The 13,555-nt window shown below is 35.1% G+C and overlaps 1 protein-coding gene across 1 annotated transcript in view; it reads right to left on the minus strand.

Annotated features, from left to right (window-relative positions):
• Window positions 1-13,555, minus strand: part of LOC148941236 (uncharacterized) — an 83,574-nt gene that overhangs the window by 11,723 nt on the left and 58,296 nt on the right. The window contains exon 5 of the mRNA XM_089104509.1: window positions 3,165-4,382. Within this exon, the coding sequence (XP_088960635.1) occupies window positions 3,165-4,382 (1,218 nt within the window). The remainder of the gene's footprint in view (window positions 1-3,164; window positions 4,383-13,555) is intronic.

The following is a 13,555-nucleotide window of genomic DNA, read 5'->3' on the forward strand; positions in this document are numbered from 1 at the left end:
GGCAAGTGATATGTATACTGGAGCGCCAATTGGTCAGCTACTAGTGGCACACATTTACCACGCCCCGCATTGTGCACTTCCACCATATGCCACTTGCCACCTGGTGTACATGATTTTTTAAAGTGAGTAACCGCTCAGTTTCAGTTTAGCCCTTTTCCGTCACTATTATTGGAAATTGCAAAACGCTTCACAAGATTTTACGCTTTTAGCCAAATATGAGATGAAAGCCAAATTTTATAATTTTAAAGCCAAATATTTTTAACCAAATATTACATGAAAGTAAGTTTCTTAAAGAAAAGGTCTCTCAGTTATTTTTGAGAGACATATTTTGTCTTTGCATAAATTTGTTTTGAAAGTTGTGTTATTCGTGATGAAAGAAATGGCAGTGACGAATAGTAATAAAGTGTATTTAAAAAAAAAATTGTGAAAAAACCTAACATAAGTAAATTAATCTTGTTTAGGATAAGTTATAAAAGAACCAAAGTTGCCGAAGGCTAGATGGTGCTGATTATTATTCTTTTCGGCACTAGCGCTAGTTTTCACTCTGATAAATTTCCTGCATTTATTGCATAAAGTTTCAAGTTTTTTGTTTGTGATTTTAAAAGTACGTCATAAAAGCCTATTGTGCAGTACATTTTGGCTCTAACAAAGCCATTAATTTGTTGGCCAGCTCAAGCAATGAAGACAAAAACGGCTCACTAACCCAAATTATCATATTGCTCAATACAACCTAAACACCGTTTTTGGCAGTGACATTTAGCAAAACTTAAGAGGTGTGGTTTTTCTCATAATTTACTAAAATTTTTAAAGCTTACATATATTATGTTCAGAAATGGCCAAAAGTTGAAATAAATAGTCACAGCTTTTGTTGCGTTAAGAAAAATATAGTTATTTCCTGCCAACATGTAAAATGGGACTTCCTGGGAGGGTTTTTAAGCGGGTGGGGGGGGAGTCTGACACCTTCCAATAAGTATTGACAAACAGTCAGCATGTGGTTTAATCCTTCATACACGCTTCGGGCATTTAGCACCGAAGAGATAAAAAAACGTCTTTCCTATTAACGTCTATTTCCTATTAACGTCTTTCGTCTATTTCCTATTTCCTATTAGAGAAAAAAACGTCTTTCCTATTAACGTCTATTTCCTATTAACGTCTTTCGTCTATTTCCTATTTCCTATTAGAGAAAAAAACGTCTTTCCTATTAACGTCTATTTCCTATTAACGTCTTTCGTCTATTTCCTATTTCCTATTAGAGAAAAAAACGTCTTTCCTATTAATGCCCTTTTTGAAAACTTCATAAAGCGCATGCCATAAAGGTCCTTTTCGAAGTTCATATCAGTGATACACTTGCTAAAATATGATTTCCTTGGGATTTCAAGGGGGGAGCTTTGGAAAAATTTTAACACACAATCGGTGCGTGCTTTAATTCTTCAACCGTATTTCGGGTGTGTAGCAAAGAAAAGACAAAAAATTTCTTTCCTATTAATACCCTTTATGAAAAACTCAGTAAATCAAACCACATTTTGAAGCAACTTGGCAATTATGTACTTATGCAAGGCCCTACCCAGGATTTTTTTTGGAGGGGGTTTTACTCAAAGAATTTTTCGGGGAGGGGGGGGGGGGTTTAAACAAAAAAAAACGCATACAAAATTTGTTTATATCCATTTTTGTTACGTTTTTACGAGTCAAATAAACATTTTGGGGGGCGGGGGTGTTCAAACCTCCCCCCCCTCTGGGTACAGCCTTGTACTTATGTACTTGTACTGTATGGATGTTACAAGACTTTTCGTAACCAAAATAGTTATATTCTTCCTGTATTTCCTTTTTACACTATTTTTTTATTTTATATTTTTGTTTGGAATTTATTCAGTAAATAAGAAGGTTTCTTCACTCAATTGAAAAATGTCTTTTGGAGAGTACTCCTCCTCAGGATGTTGTGACTTACGAATGATTGATGTAGTTTTGATTTTGAATTGAATTATATTCGCACTGGGTTGGCCTTTGCTCTTTTTTTTCTTTTTTTTCCTTTTTTTTGCTACTTGTTTTATGATTTTTTTTTTGTCTGAAGAGGTCTGTGGCATTTCGTGTTGCTCTCCTGTATGTGTTAAGCTGACACAACCAAACCTGCTGTACGTTAGCTAAAACTGGAACAGCGTCAATTCACGGAAATGTAGTGAGGGAGGGAGAGAATGCATGTTTCAAAATTTAAGAAGGGGGATTTTGTTTTTCCAATAAAAATACCAAAAAAGGGTATTTCGTAAAATCTAGGAGAGGGGGAGGGAGAAAAATCGTTGCCTTCTATAGGGGAAGACACTCCCCTCCCCCTCATTGACGCCACTATGGAATTTGAATTTTGTTGCAACTGGGCCCTATTAATAAGTATTTACCTTACATAAGGTTTATGGTGATTTAATTAGGGATGAATCCGATAAACCATAAGATCAGGTAAATTATACACAAATTTTGGACTCATATTTGAGTTTTTTTTATTGAGGTAAAGTGGAGGCGTCTGGGACCGACCGTGATTTTCGGATGCATGCCTGTCAAGTTGGTACCAGAATTTCTGAAGTATTTTTTTATTTAAAGTTTTTTTAGCTTTACAATTTTGAACCCAAGATTTTGAATAACCCCAGAACACAGACGTAAAAATGTTGGTAATATTGAGGTGGTGTATGCCTCCAAAGGTCTTTTATACCTACATGCCTGCCAAGGGGATAATAGAATTTCCGAGAGATATGAAACGTTTATCAATTCATTGATTTTTCATTACTCAATAATAGGTTAATTCAAAAACGAAAAAGCATACGCATTATATGAAACACGGGGAGGATCACTGGGAAAATCACAAAAGTATCAGGAATATGAAGGGGAAGGATGTACGGTCCCGAAGGCACCTCCTCTGTGTTATGCCTATCTAAGGGAAAATATAATTCCTTAATGGTTTGTCTCAAAGCTTGCATTCATGCAAAGCACTCCTTGAAAGCATCCTTAGGATTTATATACGTGTATATGCTAAGGTTGTTTTACTAATTTACTGATGCCGCATAATCTCACTGTCGACTTAATTTTTACGCTCAAATAGTGCTTCTAATTCTTTTTTGTTTAACATTGATTTTCTAGTTTCCATTGAATTAACAAGTAAAAAAAATATTATAGAGCTTTACCTTGGAAAACAGTGACTCCTTCTGTACTATTTGGTGTAAATGCCAGATCAACAGCTGATACTACTTCATAGCCAACTTCGACTCCAACATCAGCATTTTTAGTCTTTTCTTCAGTAACAGCTTCTCTTCGTCTTCTAGGCTTCGAACTCTCCATGGTTGGAGCACGAGGAGCAGTATCACCGAAAATGTCGAAATCTGGGAGACTAAAGAACATCGGCAAATTCTCGATAATACCGAGTTTAACTTCCTCTCTTTTCCTTCGTGCCTTTTCATCTCGGGAGAGAAGGTGAGATTTATCGAAGTTAATATTTCGAGGTCCAAAGGGAAAACGAGATTGTTTGATAATACTTTCATCACTTCTTTCAGAAAAAGTGCTCTGAGGTGTTGATTCTTTTGAATGACTCATTATTTCTAGCTTTTGAGGTGTGCGTGGCTCACTTGCAAAAACAAGCTTTGGAGAGTCCTCCATTGTGGGGGCGGCTTGCAACAGCTCTTGCTCAATCTTTTTCTTGTGTATATGTCGCTGGTCTCGCTCAATGGAAGAATCTGAGCGTTTTTGCAAAACTTGCTGTAATTTTTGTTCCATGGCTTCAAGGTCCTCTGCTACTTGTGCCTGAGCCACTGGATTTCCTTTACTTAGAATTTTATCTATCCTTGCATCAATGAATTTTCTTGGTGGGGCTAGGTTATTAGAAAACCTTTTGACGTTGGAGCTACTTTCTCTTTGTTGTATAGAAATCTGTTGAGGTTCAAGAGATTGAAGAGGAGGTGGAAAGCGCTGTAATCCAGGTCTATATGGAGGTTGTGCCCCTGGCGCTAAAGCAGGCTGTGGAGGTTGTTTTACTGGTATTGGTATTGATATAGGTTGAGGAAGCTTAGGAGGACTTCGCGGCACTTCATTCAGACTGTCACGGAAATAAGTAGCATTGACGTCAGTGTCTACTCGAGCACCGGCTGCAATCCGTTCACAATGCTCTGGACATCCAAAGCGACAGATCTCTACTTTGCAACGAATGTGAACATGCATAGAGTCTGGAAACTTAAATGCGTGAAAAAATGCGTATGACATTACAGTTGCACGACCATCATTATTTCGAAGCTTCAAGAATTTTGATACCATTTTTGGACGGAGAACGCAACCATGTTGATCTGTAAGTTGTATAGGTCTGTTTACCCCATCTGAAGCTTCGCACGACTTAACCCTCATGTCAAACTCACCTAGAGAAAAAAATCATTTTGTAACTATATGTAAACTTAAAAATAAAAACAATGGGTGAAGTTTTAAGAACATAATTCGACACTGTTTTTGATTAAACAGAAAAGATGACTGGCCAATAACAAGAGCAACCTAGCCCATAGCTAAAATAGATAAAAAAGTAATGGATTTTCTAACATATGTTCTTTATGATTTTATTTCTGCTTAATAAAAACACTCTCAAAATAATTATGTTTGCCATGGTGAAAAAAAAAAACATAAAACAAAATATAAAGGCTAAAAGTAAAAATTTGTTCTGGTCGTATTTTTTGGCATAAACTATTTATGAAATATCAAAGAAGTAAACGGAACAAAAAAGGGCCATTTCTGCATCATATTGTTATATGTACATGTGGAAACCTCTCATAGGCGGTAAAGTAAAAGAAACAAAAGAAAAGGAAAAAATTATTCTTGACAATAGGTGTAGATAGAATAACACGCGATTTTAAATATGTTTTTTATTTTAAATCAAAATACAAAACTGGTGCTTTTCAAACCTATTGGACAATTGACCCCCTACCCCTGTTCCCAATCGGCATCCCTTGTGGGAGGGGTTCCATCTGGTTCTAGCTCCTTCATTTGGGATCCCAACTAAGGCTCCTTACTACCCCCACTTAAGGCTTTAAATTTGAGAGTTTAGGTACTTAAATCCTGAGGTCAACATTTATTAAAAATACGGTGTCACGCAGCATCTACACCGGCATTCATAGTTATCTGCTTATTATATGTCATGTAATAAGCAGACATAGTTGTTCCACATGACACCTGAATTACATGTGTTCTGCTGCATCTGAGTCTGGTATTTTTCTACGCGGAAAAATGCCTGGTTCAGCTGCAAGTATAAGAAATTTTACTAAATTTTCTTAAAATCTTATCTTACTTTATATAAATAATAATTATACATAATGACCTGCCAATCGCTAATATGAAAATAATAGGATGATGCTGTTTAACCTTTAACGGCTTTTCTGTATTATTTTTACAATCAGAGTTGGTTTTTGGATTTTTAGAGGAGCCTTAGGGCAAGCGAGTATATCTAATTGTAGAGATTATCAGCCAGTAGTTTTCATAAAAAGGTACCGAATTCTACCTGTAGTTGGGTAAGTAAAATTTGTTTTGTCTCAGATGTTACAGATTGAGTTGGAACTTCCATTTTTTTTTTTTTTTTTTAGAGAAGGGTGACTTCAAGGCCGTATCCAGGCGAGGTAGGGGGTTTGAACCCTCTCCCCCCCCCCCGAAATGTTTGTCTGACTCTTGAAAATGTAACAAAATGGATATAAACAAATTTTTATGCGTAAATAATTTCTTAGACCACTCTGCTTTTCTTTTTGCGAAAAATTAAGCAAGAAAAACGGGTTTTAATTTTATTAGAGCAGTGAATAAATAACAACAAAATAAACACTTAATTAAAAAACACTCCGAATATTTCGAGCCCACGTCCAGGAGCCTTCCTCAACGGAAAAAGAGAGAGAGAAAAAATCTCCCCCGAAAACAAATCCTTGTGTAAAACACCCCCCCCCCCAAAAAAAAAAAATCTGGATACGGCCCTGGGTGACTTATATTTTGTGGTTGGACGAAATGGCAAACTATTTGTACAATCAAAACAAATGAGTATTGTTTTCCTTTTTTTCTTTTTTGAGTATCTTCCAACAGGCTTCTTGGCTAGCCTTACATGCATTTTCAAACAGTTCGTGGTAACGAACTGTAAGTAAGGAGTGACCCGGCTCAATGGTAACCGAAACTCTAAAAAACGGAATATTGATACCAATAGATACATCAAAAAATCAGATTTTAAAACTGATTTCAGATATATAAGCTTTATCAAGTTTAATCTTACCCATCAAAAGTTACGCGCCTGAGAAAATTTGGCTGATTTACGAAAAAAGGGGGAAAGACCCCCTAAAATTTATAGAACCTTAATGAAAACCGCACCATCAGATTCAGCGTATCAGAGAAACCTACTATAGAGGTTTCAAGCTCCTATCTGCAAAAATGTGGAATTTTGCATTTTTTTACCAGAAGAAAGATCACGGATGTGTGTTTATTTTTTTTTTTTTTTTTTTCTTTTTCCCAGGGGTGATCGTACTAACCGAATAGCCTTAGAATATATTGGAAGGGCTAATTTAATTAGAAAATAGAAACTATAGTTTTCTATTTAAGAGACCAAAAAAATGGAGGGTAACAAAGTCCTCTCCCGCGGACATTTTTTTCCCAAAGTCATCTCATCAAAATTTTAAGATTGCTGTTTTGTTCAGATAGGTCGAAAGTATTATAACTATGTCTTTTAGGATGACTTAATCCCTCGAAGCCTCCAGGAGGAGGGCTGAAAGTTATGAACTTTACCCAATGTTAAAATATAGTATTGGTTATTGGGACCCAGCCCAATGGTAACCGAAACTCTAGAAAACGATATTTTGATACAAATAGATACATCAAAAGAATCAGATTTTAATGCTGATTTCAAATATATAAGTTTTATCAAGTTTAATTCTACCCATCAAAAGTTACGCACCTGAGAAAATTTGGCTGATTTTCGAAAAAAAGGGGAAAGACCCACTAAAAGTTATATAACCTGAATGAAAATCACACCATCATATTTCGCGTATCAGAGAACCCTACTTTAGAGGTTTCAAGCTCCTATCTACAAAAATGTGGAATTTTGCATTTTTTGCCAGAAGAAAGATCACGGGTGCGTGTTTATTTTATTTTTTTTTTTTTCCAGGGGTGATCGTATCGACCTAGTTGTCCTAGAATATCGTGGGAGGGCTCATTGGAAAGGAATTTAAAAGTTCTAGTGCCCTTTTTAAGTGACCAAAAAAAATGGAGGGCAACTAGGCCCCCTCCCACGCTCATTGTTTTCCCAAAGTCACCTGATCAAAATTTTGAGATATCCATTTTGTTCAGCATGTTCGAAACATTATAATTATGTCTTTTAGGATGACTTAATCCCCCAAAGTTCTCGGGAGGAGGGATGAAAGTTACGAACTCTACCCAATATTAACATATAGTATTGGTTATTGGGAAGTATACAGTACAGACGTTTTCAGGGGAGATTTTTCCTGGTAGTGGGGGGGAGGTCGTGCAGGGACTTACGCAGGGGGGCCTCCGGCCCCCCCCCGAAATCTCTCGATTTATTTCATTTTCCCATAATTTTCTGATTTTTCTCTCAGAATAATGGGTTTGAAGGATTTGCCCCCCCCCCCCAAACAAATTGCTGTGTACATGCCTGGGGTCGGGGGTTATGTAGGAGGATCTTTCCATGAAGAAGGTTTTCATGGGGGAAGGGACATTGCTATGAAGGGGACGCCGGACATCCCAGCATTATTTAAGAAAAGATCAGAAATTAAATATAAAAAAAACAAGTTTTTTAACTGCAACATCAAAACTTTAAACGAACAGAAAATATTACATATATGATTGGGTTCACCCCCTAGTCAATACCTCACTCTTTAAGCAAGAGATTTTTTAGTACTTTCATAAGAGCTATTTATTCTAATTAACGGCCTTTGTGATTAAGCGGCCATTTTTAAAGAATTGGAACAAAATTTGAACTTTCGCTTAAAGAGCAAGGTATTGACTAGGGAGCGAACCCCTAATATATGTATTAAAAATATATGAATATAGAAGTTCGTTTCGTAAGTTAATTCGTAAGTTACGTATATTTATTACTAATAAAAACGTTCGTAAATAAAATGAAACAAGTTTCGAGAAAGCCATTTAACCAGATAAAAGTAAATTAATATGAAAATTTTGTTTTAATTATTCATGAACTGTGAGCGAAGATTAAAACCTGCATTTATTCAAAAACATTCAAAAAATAAATAAAAAAAAACAACAAGTTTTTTCAACTGAAAGTAAGGACCAACATTAAAACTTAAAACGAACAGAAATTATCCCGTATATGAAAGGGGTTGTCCCCTCCTCAACGCCGCTCTTTACGATAAAGTTTGACTTTCTCACAACTCTATTTTTTTAAAAAATAAAAAACTTTAGCGTAAAGAGCGAGGCGTTGAGCAGGGGACGGCCCCTTTCATATACGGAATAATTTCTGTTCGTTTTAAGTTTTAATGTCGCTCCTTACTTTCAGTTTAAAAAACTTTTTTTTTGTTTAATCTTGGTAAAAAGCAAGCACGACCCTTGAAGAAGGTGTATTAGAGCATCTATATAAGTGATGTTCAATGGTTGAATGAATCCAATTTTATCGTTATTTCATGTTGTCATGGTCCAATTTAAGTAAATAGTCTATCTCAAGTAATATCCTGCAAATGTTAGCTGTTAGCGCGAAGAGCCATTTTAAAATATGTCATTATAAAAGTAGCCGTTTATAATCACATTACTACCATTATTGTTACAAAATATGAAATTTTTGTTACGAAATGGCAAAATGTTACGGAATGGCAAAATGGCAAATTATTGTTACGAAATGGCAAAACACTCGTTGCAAAAAAATACGTCAGATAAACCCAGAAAGTATAGATTTTATTCTTAGTATATATATAATATTATACATATGATATATTTAAAGCATTTATATACTGATTTTATGTAGATTGCAAATGCTAGTATTTTCATGCAAAAGGACCAGTTCGACCAATTTCAGGGAGCTTCCGCTCCGTAATCTAGTACTAGTGGCCATCTAGTACTAGCGATCAATGCGAGAACTTATTTGATTGCTTTGTAATTATTTTGTAATAAGTCACTATGCAATGTGAAAATTTTCTTTAAAATTTCTTCTCAGAATTTTCTAATTTAGTACTTCGGTCATCTAGTAGCAGCGATCAAAGGGAGAGTTTATTTGATTGCTTTGTAACTATTTTGTAATAATTTACTATGTAATGTGAAAATTCTCTGGTTTACTTCAATTGAAACTGTTATCTAATAACGATACCATAACAATGCATAACATAGTAATTATAATAAATAGCAATATTTTAAATAATTTAGTAATAATTAAAAACTAACACAGTTTAATTTTTTTGGAAACAAACGAGGTTCCAGCAACTATTTTTGACCTAGGTCAAGTGCTAGGGCTTTAGAATTTTCCACAATGCGTGCTACTATTTGATATTGACTTGTATTCAGGGCCGTATCCAGGACTTTTTACCGGGGGGCGTTTTACATTAGGATTTTTTTTCGGGGGGGGGGGCCAAAAACGCATACAAAATTTGTTTATGTTCATTTTTGCTACGTTTTAACGAGTCAGACGAACATTTAGGTGGGGGGCCAAACCCCTTAACCCCCTCCTCCCTGGCTACTGCCTTGCTTGAATTCCTCATATGCTTTTTTTGTGACAATCTTGTTATTTTGCTATTTTATGCTCTTTCTACTTTCCTCTCTAGCTGTGTAAAAGGACACAAACCTTGCAAAAGCTCACAGAACAGATTTTGGGCTATCCTACACGGATATCACCACAAGTTCGATCATACTTCATATGCATTAAGGGCAGAAAAATTGCGTTTGCTTTATTCACATAGATTATTATATGTTCCAATCCAGACAATTTTAGAATTTAAACCAAGGTCAAATAAAATGATAATAGAATTAATATAAAAGTCACATCCAAAAAGTTAAGAGTTTTGTAAATGTAATTCGCCAGCAGAAATACAGTAAAAAGAGCAATTCGTAAACAATTATTTGGAACAGGCAGATGCAAACTGCTTTTGGTTTTAGATTTTATTTTAAGTTGGGTCTCTCACTACTATATCTAATATAGACACATGGTGGGAAATCGAAGTTTCAAAGGCGGTATATCTGCATAAATGCTAATCTGGAACGTATTAGGAACTGTAGTGAATCACTATTTTGCGCTTTTTGTTATTAATTAGCAGCTTGTATGATTTATACGGTTAAATCATGAATCTACGCGCTATATTTTGAAAAATCACTAGATTTAGGAAAAAATTACTAGTTTTGGAACAAAAATCACTAGCTAGAAGAAAATCACTAGGTAACATAAAAAATCACTAGATATAGTGATAAATTATTAGGGGTGGTAACCCTGCTTTCACAGCACTCTGTTAGGATTTGGACCCCACTGCGAGCAAGCTGCTTGTCTCTGAAATCTTGTCTCTGTAATTTTCGTTCATCTTGAATTGAAAAGAAAGCCATCATACTTGTCCACTCTGTGTGATTGGTGAAGAGGGGGTGAAGTGTAGTTCAGTTTTTTCAATGCATCAATGTCTAGCCCACTGTGTTATGTTTTGTATTGTTTTCTGATATTATGGGGGGGGGGACCAGACTTGATCTTTCGAAAAATTATACTACAACCAAAAAAAAATCCACATATTCGAAAAATCGACGACCAAAAAAGTTACCTTTTTTATTTGCGATTAAATCCTTTTAAATCTGGAGTTCCGATTAACTTCTGGAGTTCCGTGTGGTTACTTGCTATGTTGTTTTTTAATGTATAGTTAACTTGTCCGAAAAATAGTTTCAAAGATTGTATGGTCAATGTAAATATAAAAGAAATAGTTTTATCGCTCACCAAAAAATGAACCTAAGAATATCAAACAGTTCGTGGTAACGAACTGTAAGTAAGGAGCGACCCGGCTCAATAGTAACCGAAACTCTAAAAAACGAATGCTGATTTCAAATATATAAGTTTCATCAAGTATAATTTTTCCAATCAAAAGTTACGCGCCTGAGAAAATTTGCCTTATTTTCGAAAAAAAGGGGAAAACATCACCTAAGAGTCATAGAACTTTAATAAAAATCACACCGTCAGATTCAGCATATCAGAGAACCCAACTATAGAGGTTTCAACCTCCTATCTGCAAAAATGTGGAATTTTGTGTTTTTTCGCCAGGAGAAAGATCACGGATGCGTGTTCTTTTTTTGTTTTTTTTTCCCAGGGGTAATCATGTCGATCCAGTAGTCCTAGAATATCCCGAGAGGGCTCATTTGAACGGAAATTAAAAGTTCTAGTGCCCTTTTTAAGTGACCAAAAAAATTGGAGGGGAACTTGGCCCTCTCCCACACTCATTTTTTTCCCGAAGTCACCCAATCAAAATTTTGAGATAGCCATATTGTTCAGCATAGGCCAGATTTCACAGCATTATTTAAAAAACAATCAGAAATTAAATTAATATAAGACAAGTTTCTTTCAACTGAAAACAAGGAGTAACATAAAAAATGAAAACAAACAAAAAGTATTACTTTTATGAGTAGGTTCGCCCCCTCGTCAATACCTCACCCTTTATGCTAAGTTTTTTTAGTAATTTCAAAACAGCTATTCTAATTAACCGGCCTTTGTGATTCAGGGGTTTGTGATTTGAACAAAATTCAAACTTTAGCGTAAAGAACGAGGTATTGACTAGGGAGCGAACTCCCTAATATACGTAATAAGAACATACGAATATAGAAATTCATTACGTAAGTTAATTCGTAAGTTACGTCAGAACAAAATTTCGAGAAAGCCAATTAGCCAAAAAAAGGAAAATTAATAACCGAATTTCGTTTTTAATTATTCATGTACGGTGAGCCAAAATCAAAGCTGCATTAATTCAAAAACGTTCAGAAATTACCTAAAAAAAAAACAAGATTTTTTAACTGAAAGTAAGGAGTGATATTAAAACTTGAAACGAACAGAAATTATTCCGTATATGAAAGGGGCTGTTCCTTCCTAAACGCCTCGCTCTTTACGCTAAAGTTTGACTCTGTCTCACAACTTTATTTTTTTAAACAACAAAAAACTTTAGTGTAAAGAGCGAGGCGTTGAGGAGGGTACAGCCCCTTTCATATACGAAATAATTTCTGTTCGTTTAAGTTTTAATATTGCTCCTTACTTCCAGTTAAAAAAAACTTGTTTTTTTTAGTTAATTGGTTGAAAAGTTGAGGCTAAGTCAGTCCTATGTTAATTTACCCAGACTATTTGGTCACTGTTGTCATATGACTAAATATAAGCTTATTTAAATGGTTTCAGGCACAGATGAATAGGGAGGGTAAGTGTCGCAAAACTTCTTTTCCTTCGCTCAAGGGTAATTGTTAAGAACTCCTGCATTTGTAGGGATATTGAGGTATGAGAATGAAGGCATTATTTTACCTTGGAAAGGGAGAGGTCCAGCAATATGAAAGACTATCAAATGTTCAGTTATTTGCCATTTTTTGCTCAAAAGCTATTATATATAGCCCTCCAGCTATGCTCCAGAGCTTTTCAGCCTAATCCCCAGCCCACCCCTAATTTAAATTACACGTTTACAAGCCTGAGGGAATATATATTATATTCTTACTATTTCTGTATGTTTGTTGCTGATGATACCAAAATCTTTCGAAACAATGTTGTTTCAAGACTTCTTATTTAGTTTTTAGTTTTTAGTTTAGGAATTTAGTTTTTTTTTAAACCATGTACCATATAGTTAACCTATTTTGGTGTCTTCTTGGCCAACCTCCATCCGCATACTAAATTAGATTACATGTTTAGGAGCCCGAGGGAATACATATTATAATCGTACTGTTTCTATTTGTTAGTTAGTGATGATACTAAAATCTTTCGAAAAAAAACATGTACCACATAGTTAACCTATTTTGGTGTTTTCTCGGCCAACCCCCACTCCAAATTAGGCTACTTGTTTACAAAGCTGAGGGAATATATATTATATTTGTACTATTTCTATATGTTAGTTGTTGATGATACCGAAATCTTTCGTTAAATATTTATTCATAATTCTTATGACATTTCTCTAAAAACCTGAACTTTGAGGAATCATCAACACAGGCTGTAAGAAAATTACCAAGTCTCATTGTGTAGAGGAAATAACACTTCCGATTTTCTGCATAAGAGTATTTGCGGTCTGAGAAAAATAAAATAAGTGACATACTAACATAAACAGCTTCATTTACAGTGCCTGGGAAACTTGCCTTTTTTTTATATTCTCTTCTCTTTTATTATTTGAAGCTTAAACATTTACTATTGACAACATACACATTGAAGCAAAATAAGTATGCAACCACCTCAAATCACCACAAATCATAGCAACGCCGTACCCAGGATTTTTTTTTTCGGAGGGGGTTTTACTAAAAAAAAAATTCGGGGGGGGGGTTACACAAAAAAAACTCTAAAAAACGGATACAAAATTAGTTTATATTCATTTTTGTTACATTTTTACGAGTCAGACAAACATTTCAGGGGGAGGGGTTA

Source organism: Artemia sp. Qi Xiang Cuo, chromosome 18 (genome assembly GCF_049724085.1).
Source record: "Artemia sp. Qi Xiang Cuo chromosome 18, ASM4972408v1, whole genome shotgun sequence".
Classification (NCBI taxonomy): Eukaryota; Metazoa; Arthropoda; class Branchiopoda; order Anostraca; family Artemiidae; genus Artemia; species Artemia sp. Qi Xiang Cuo.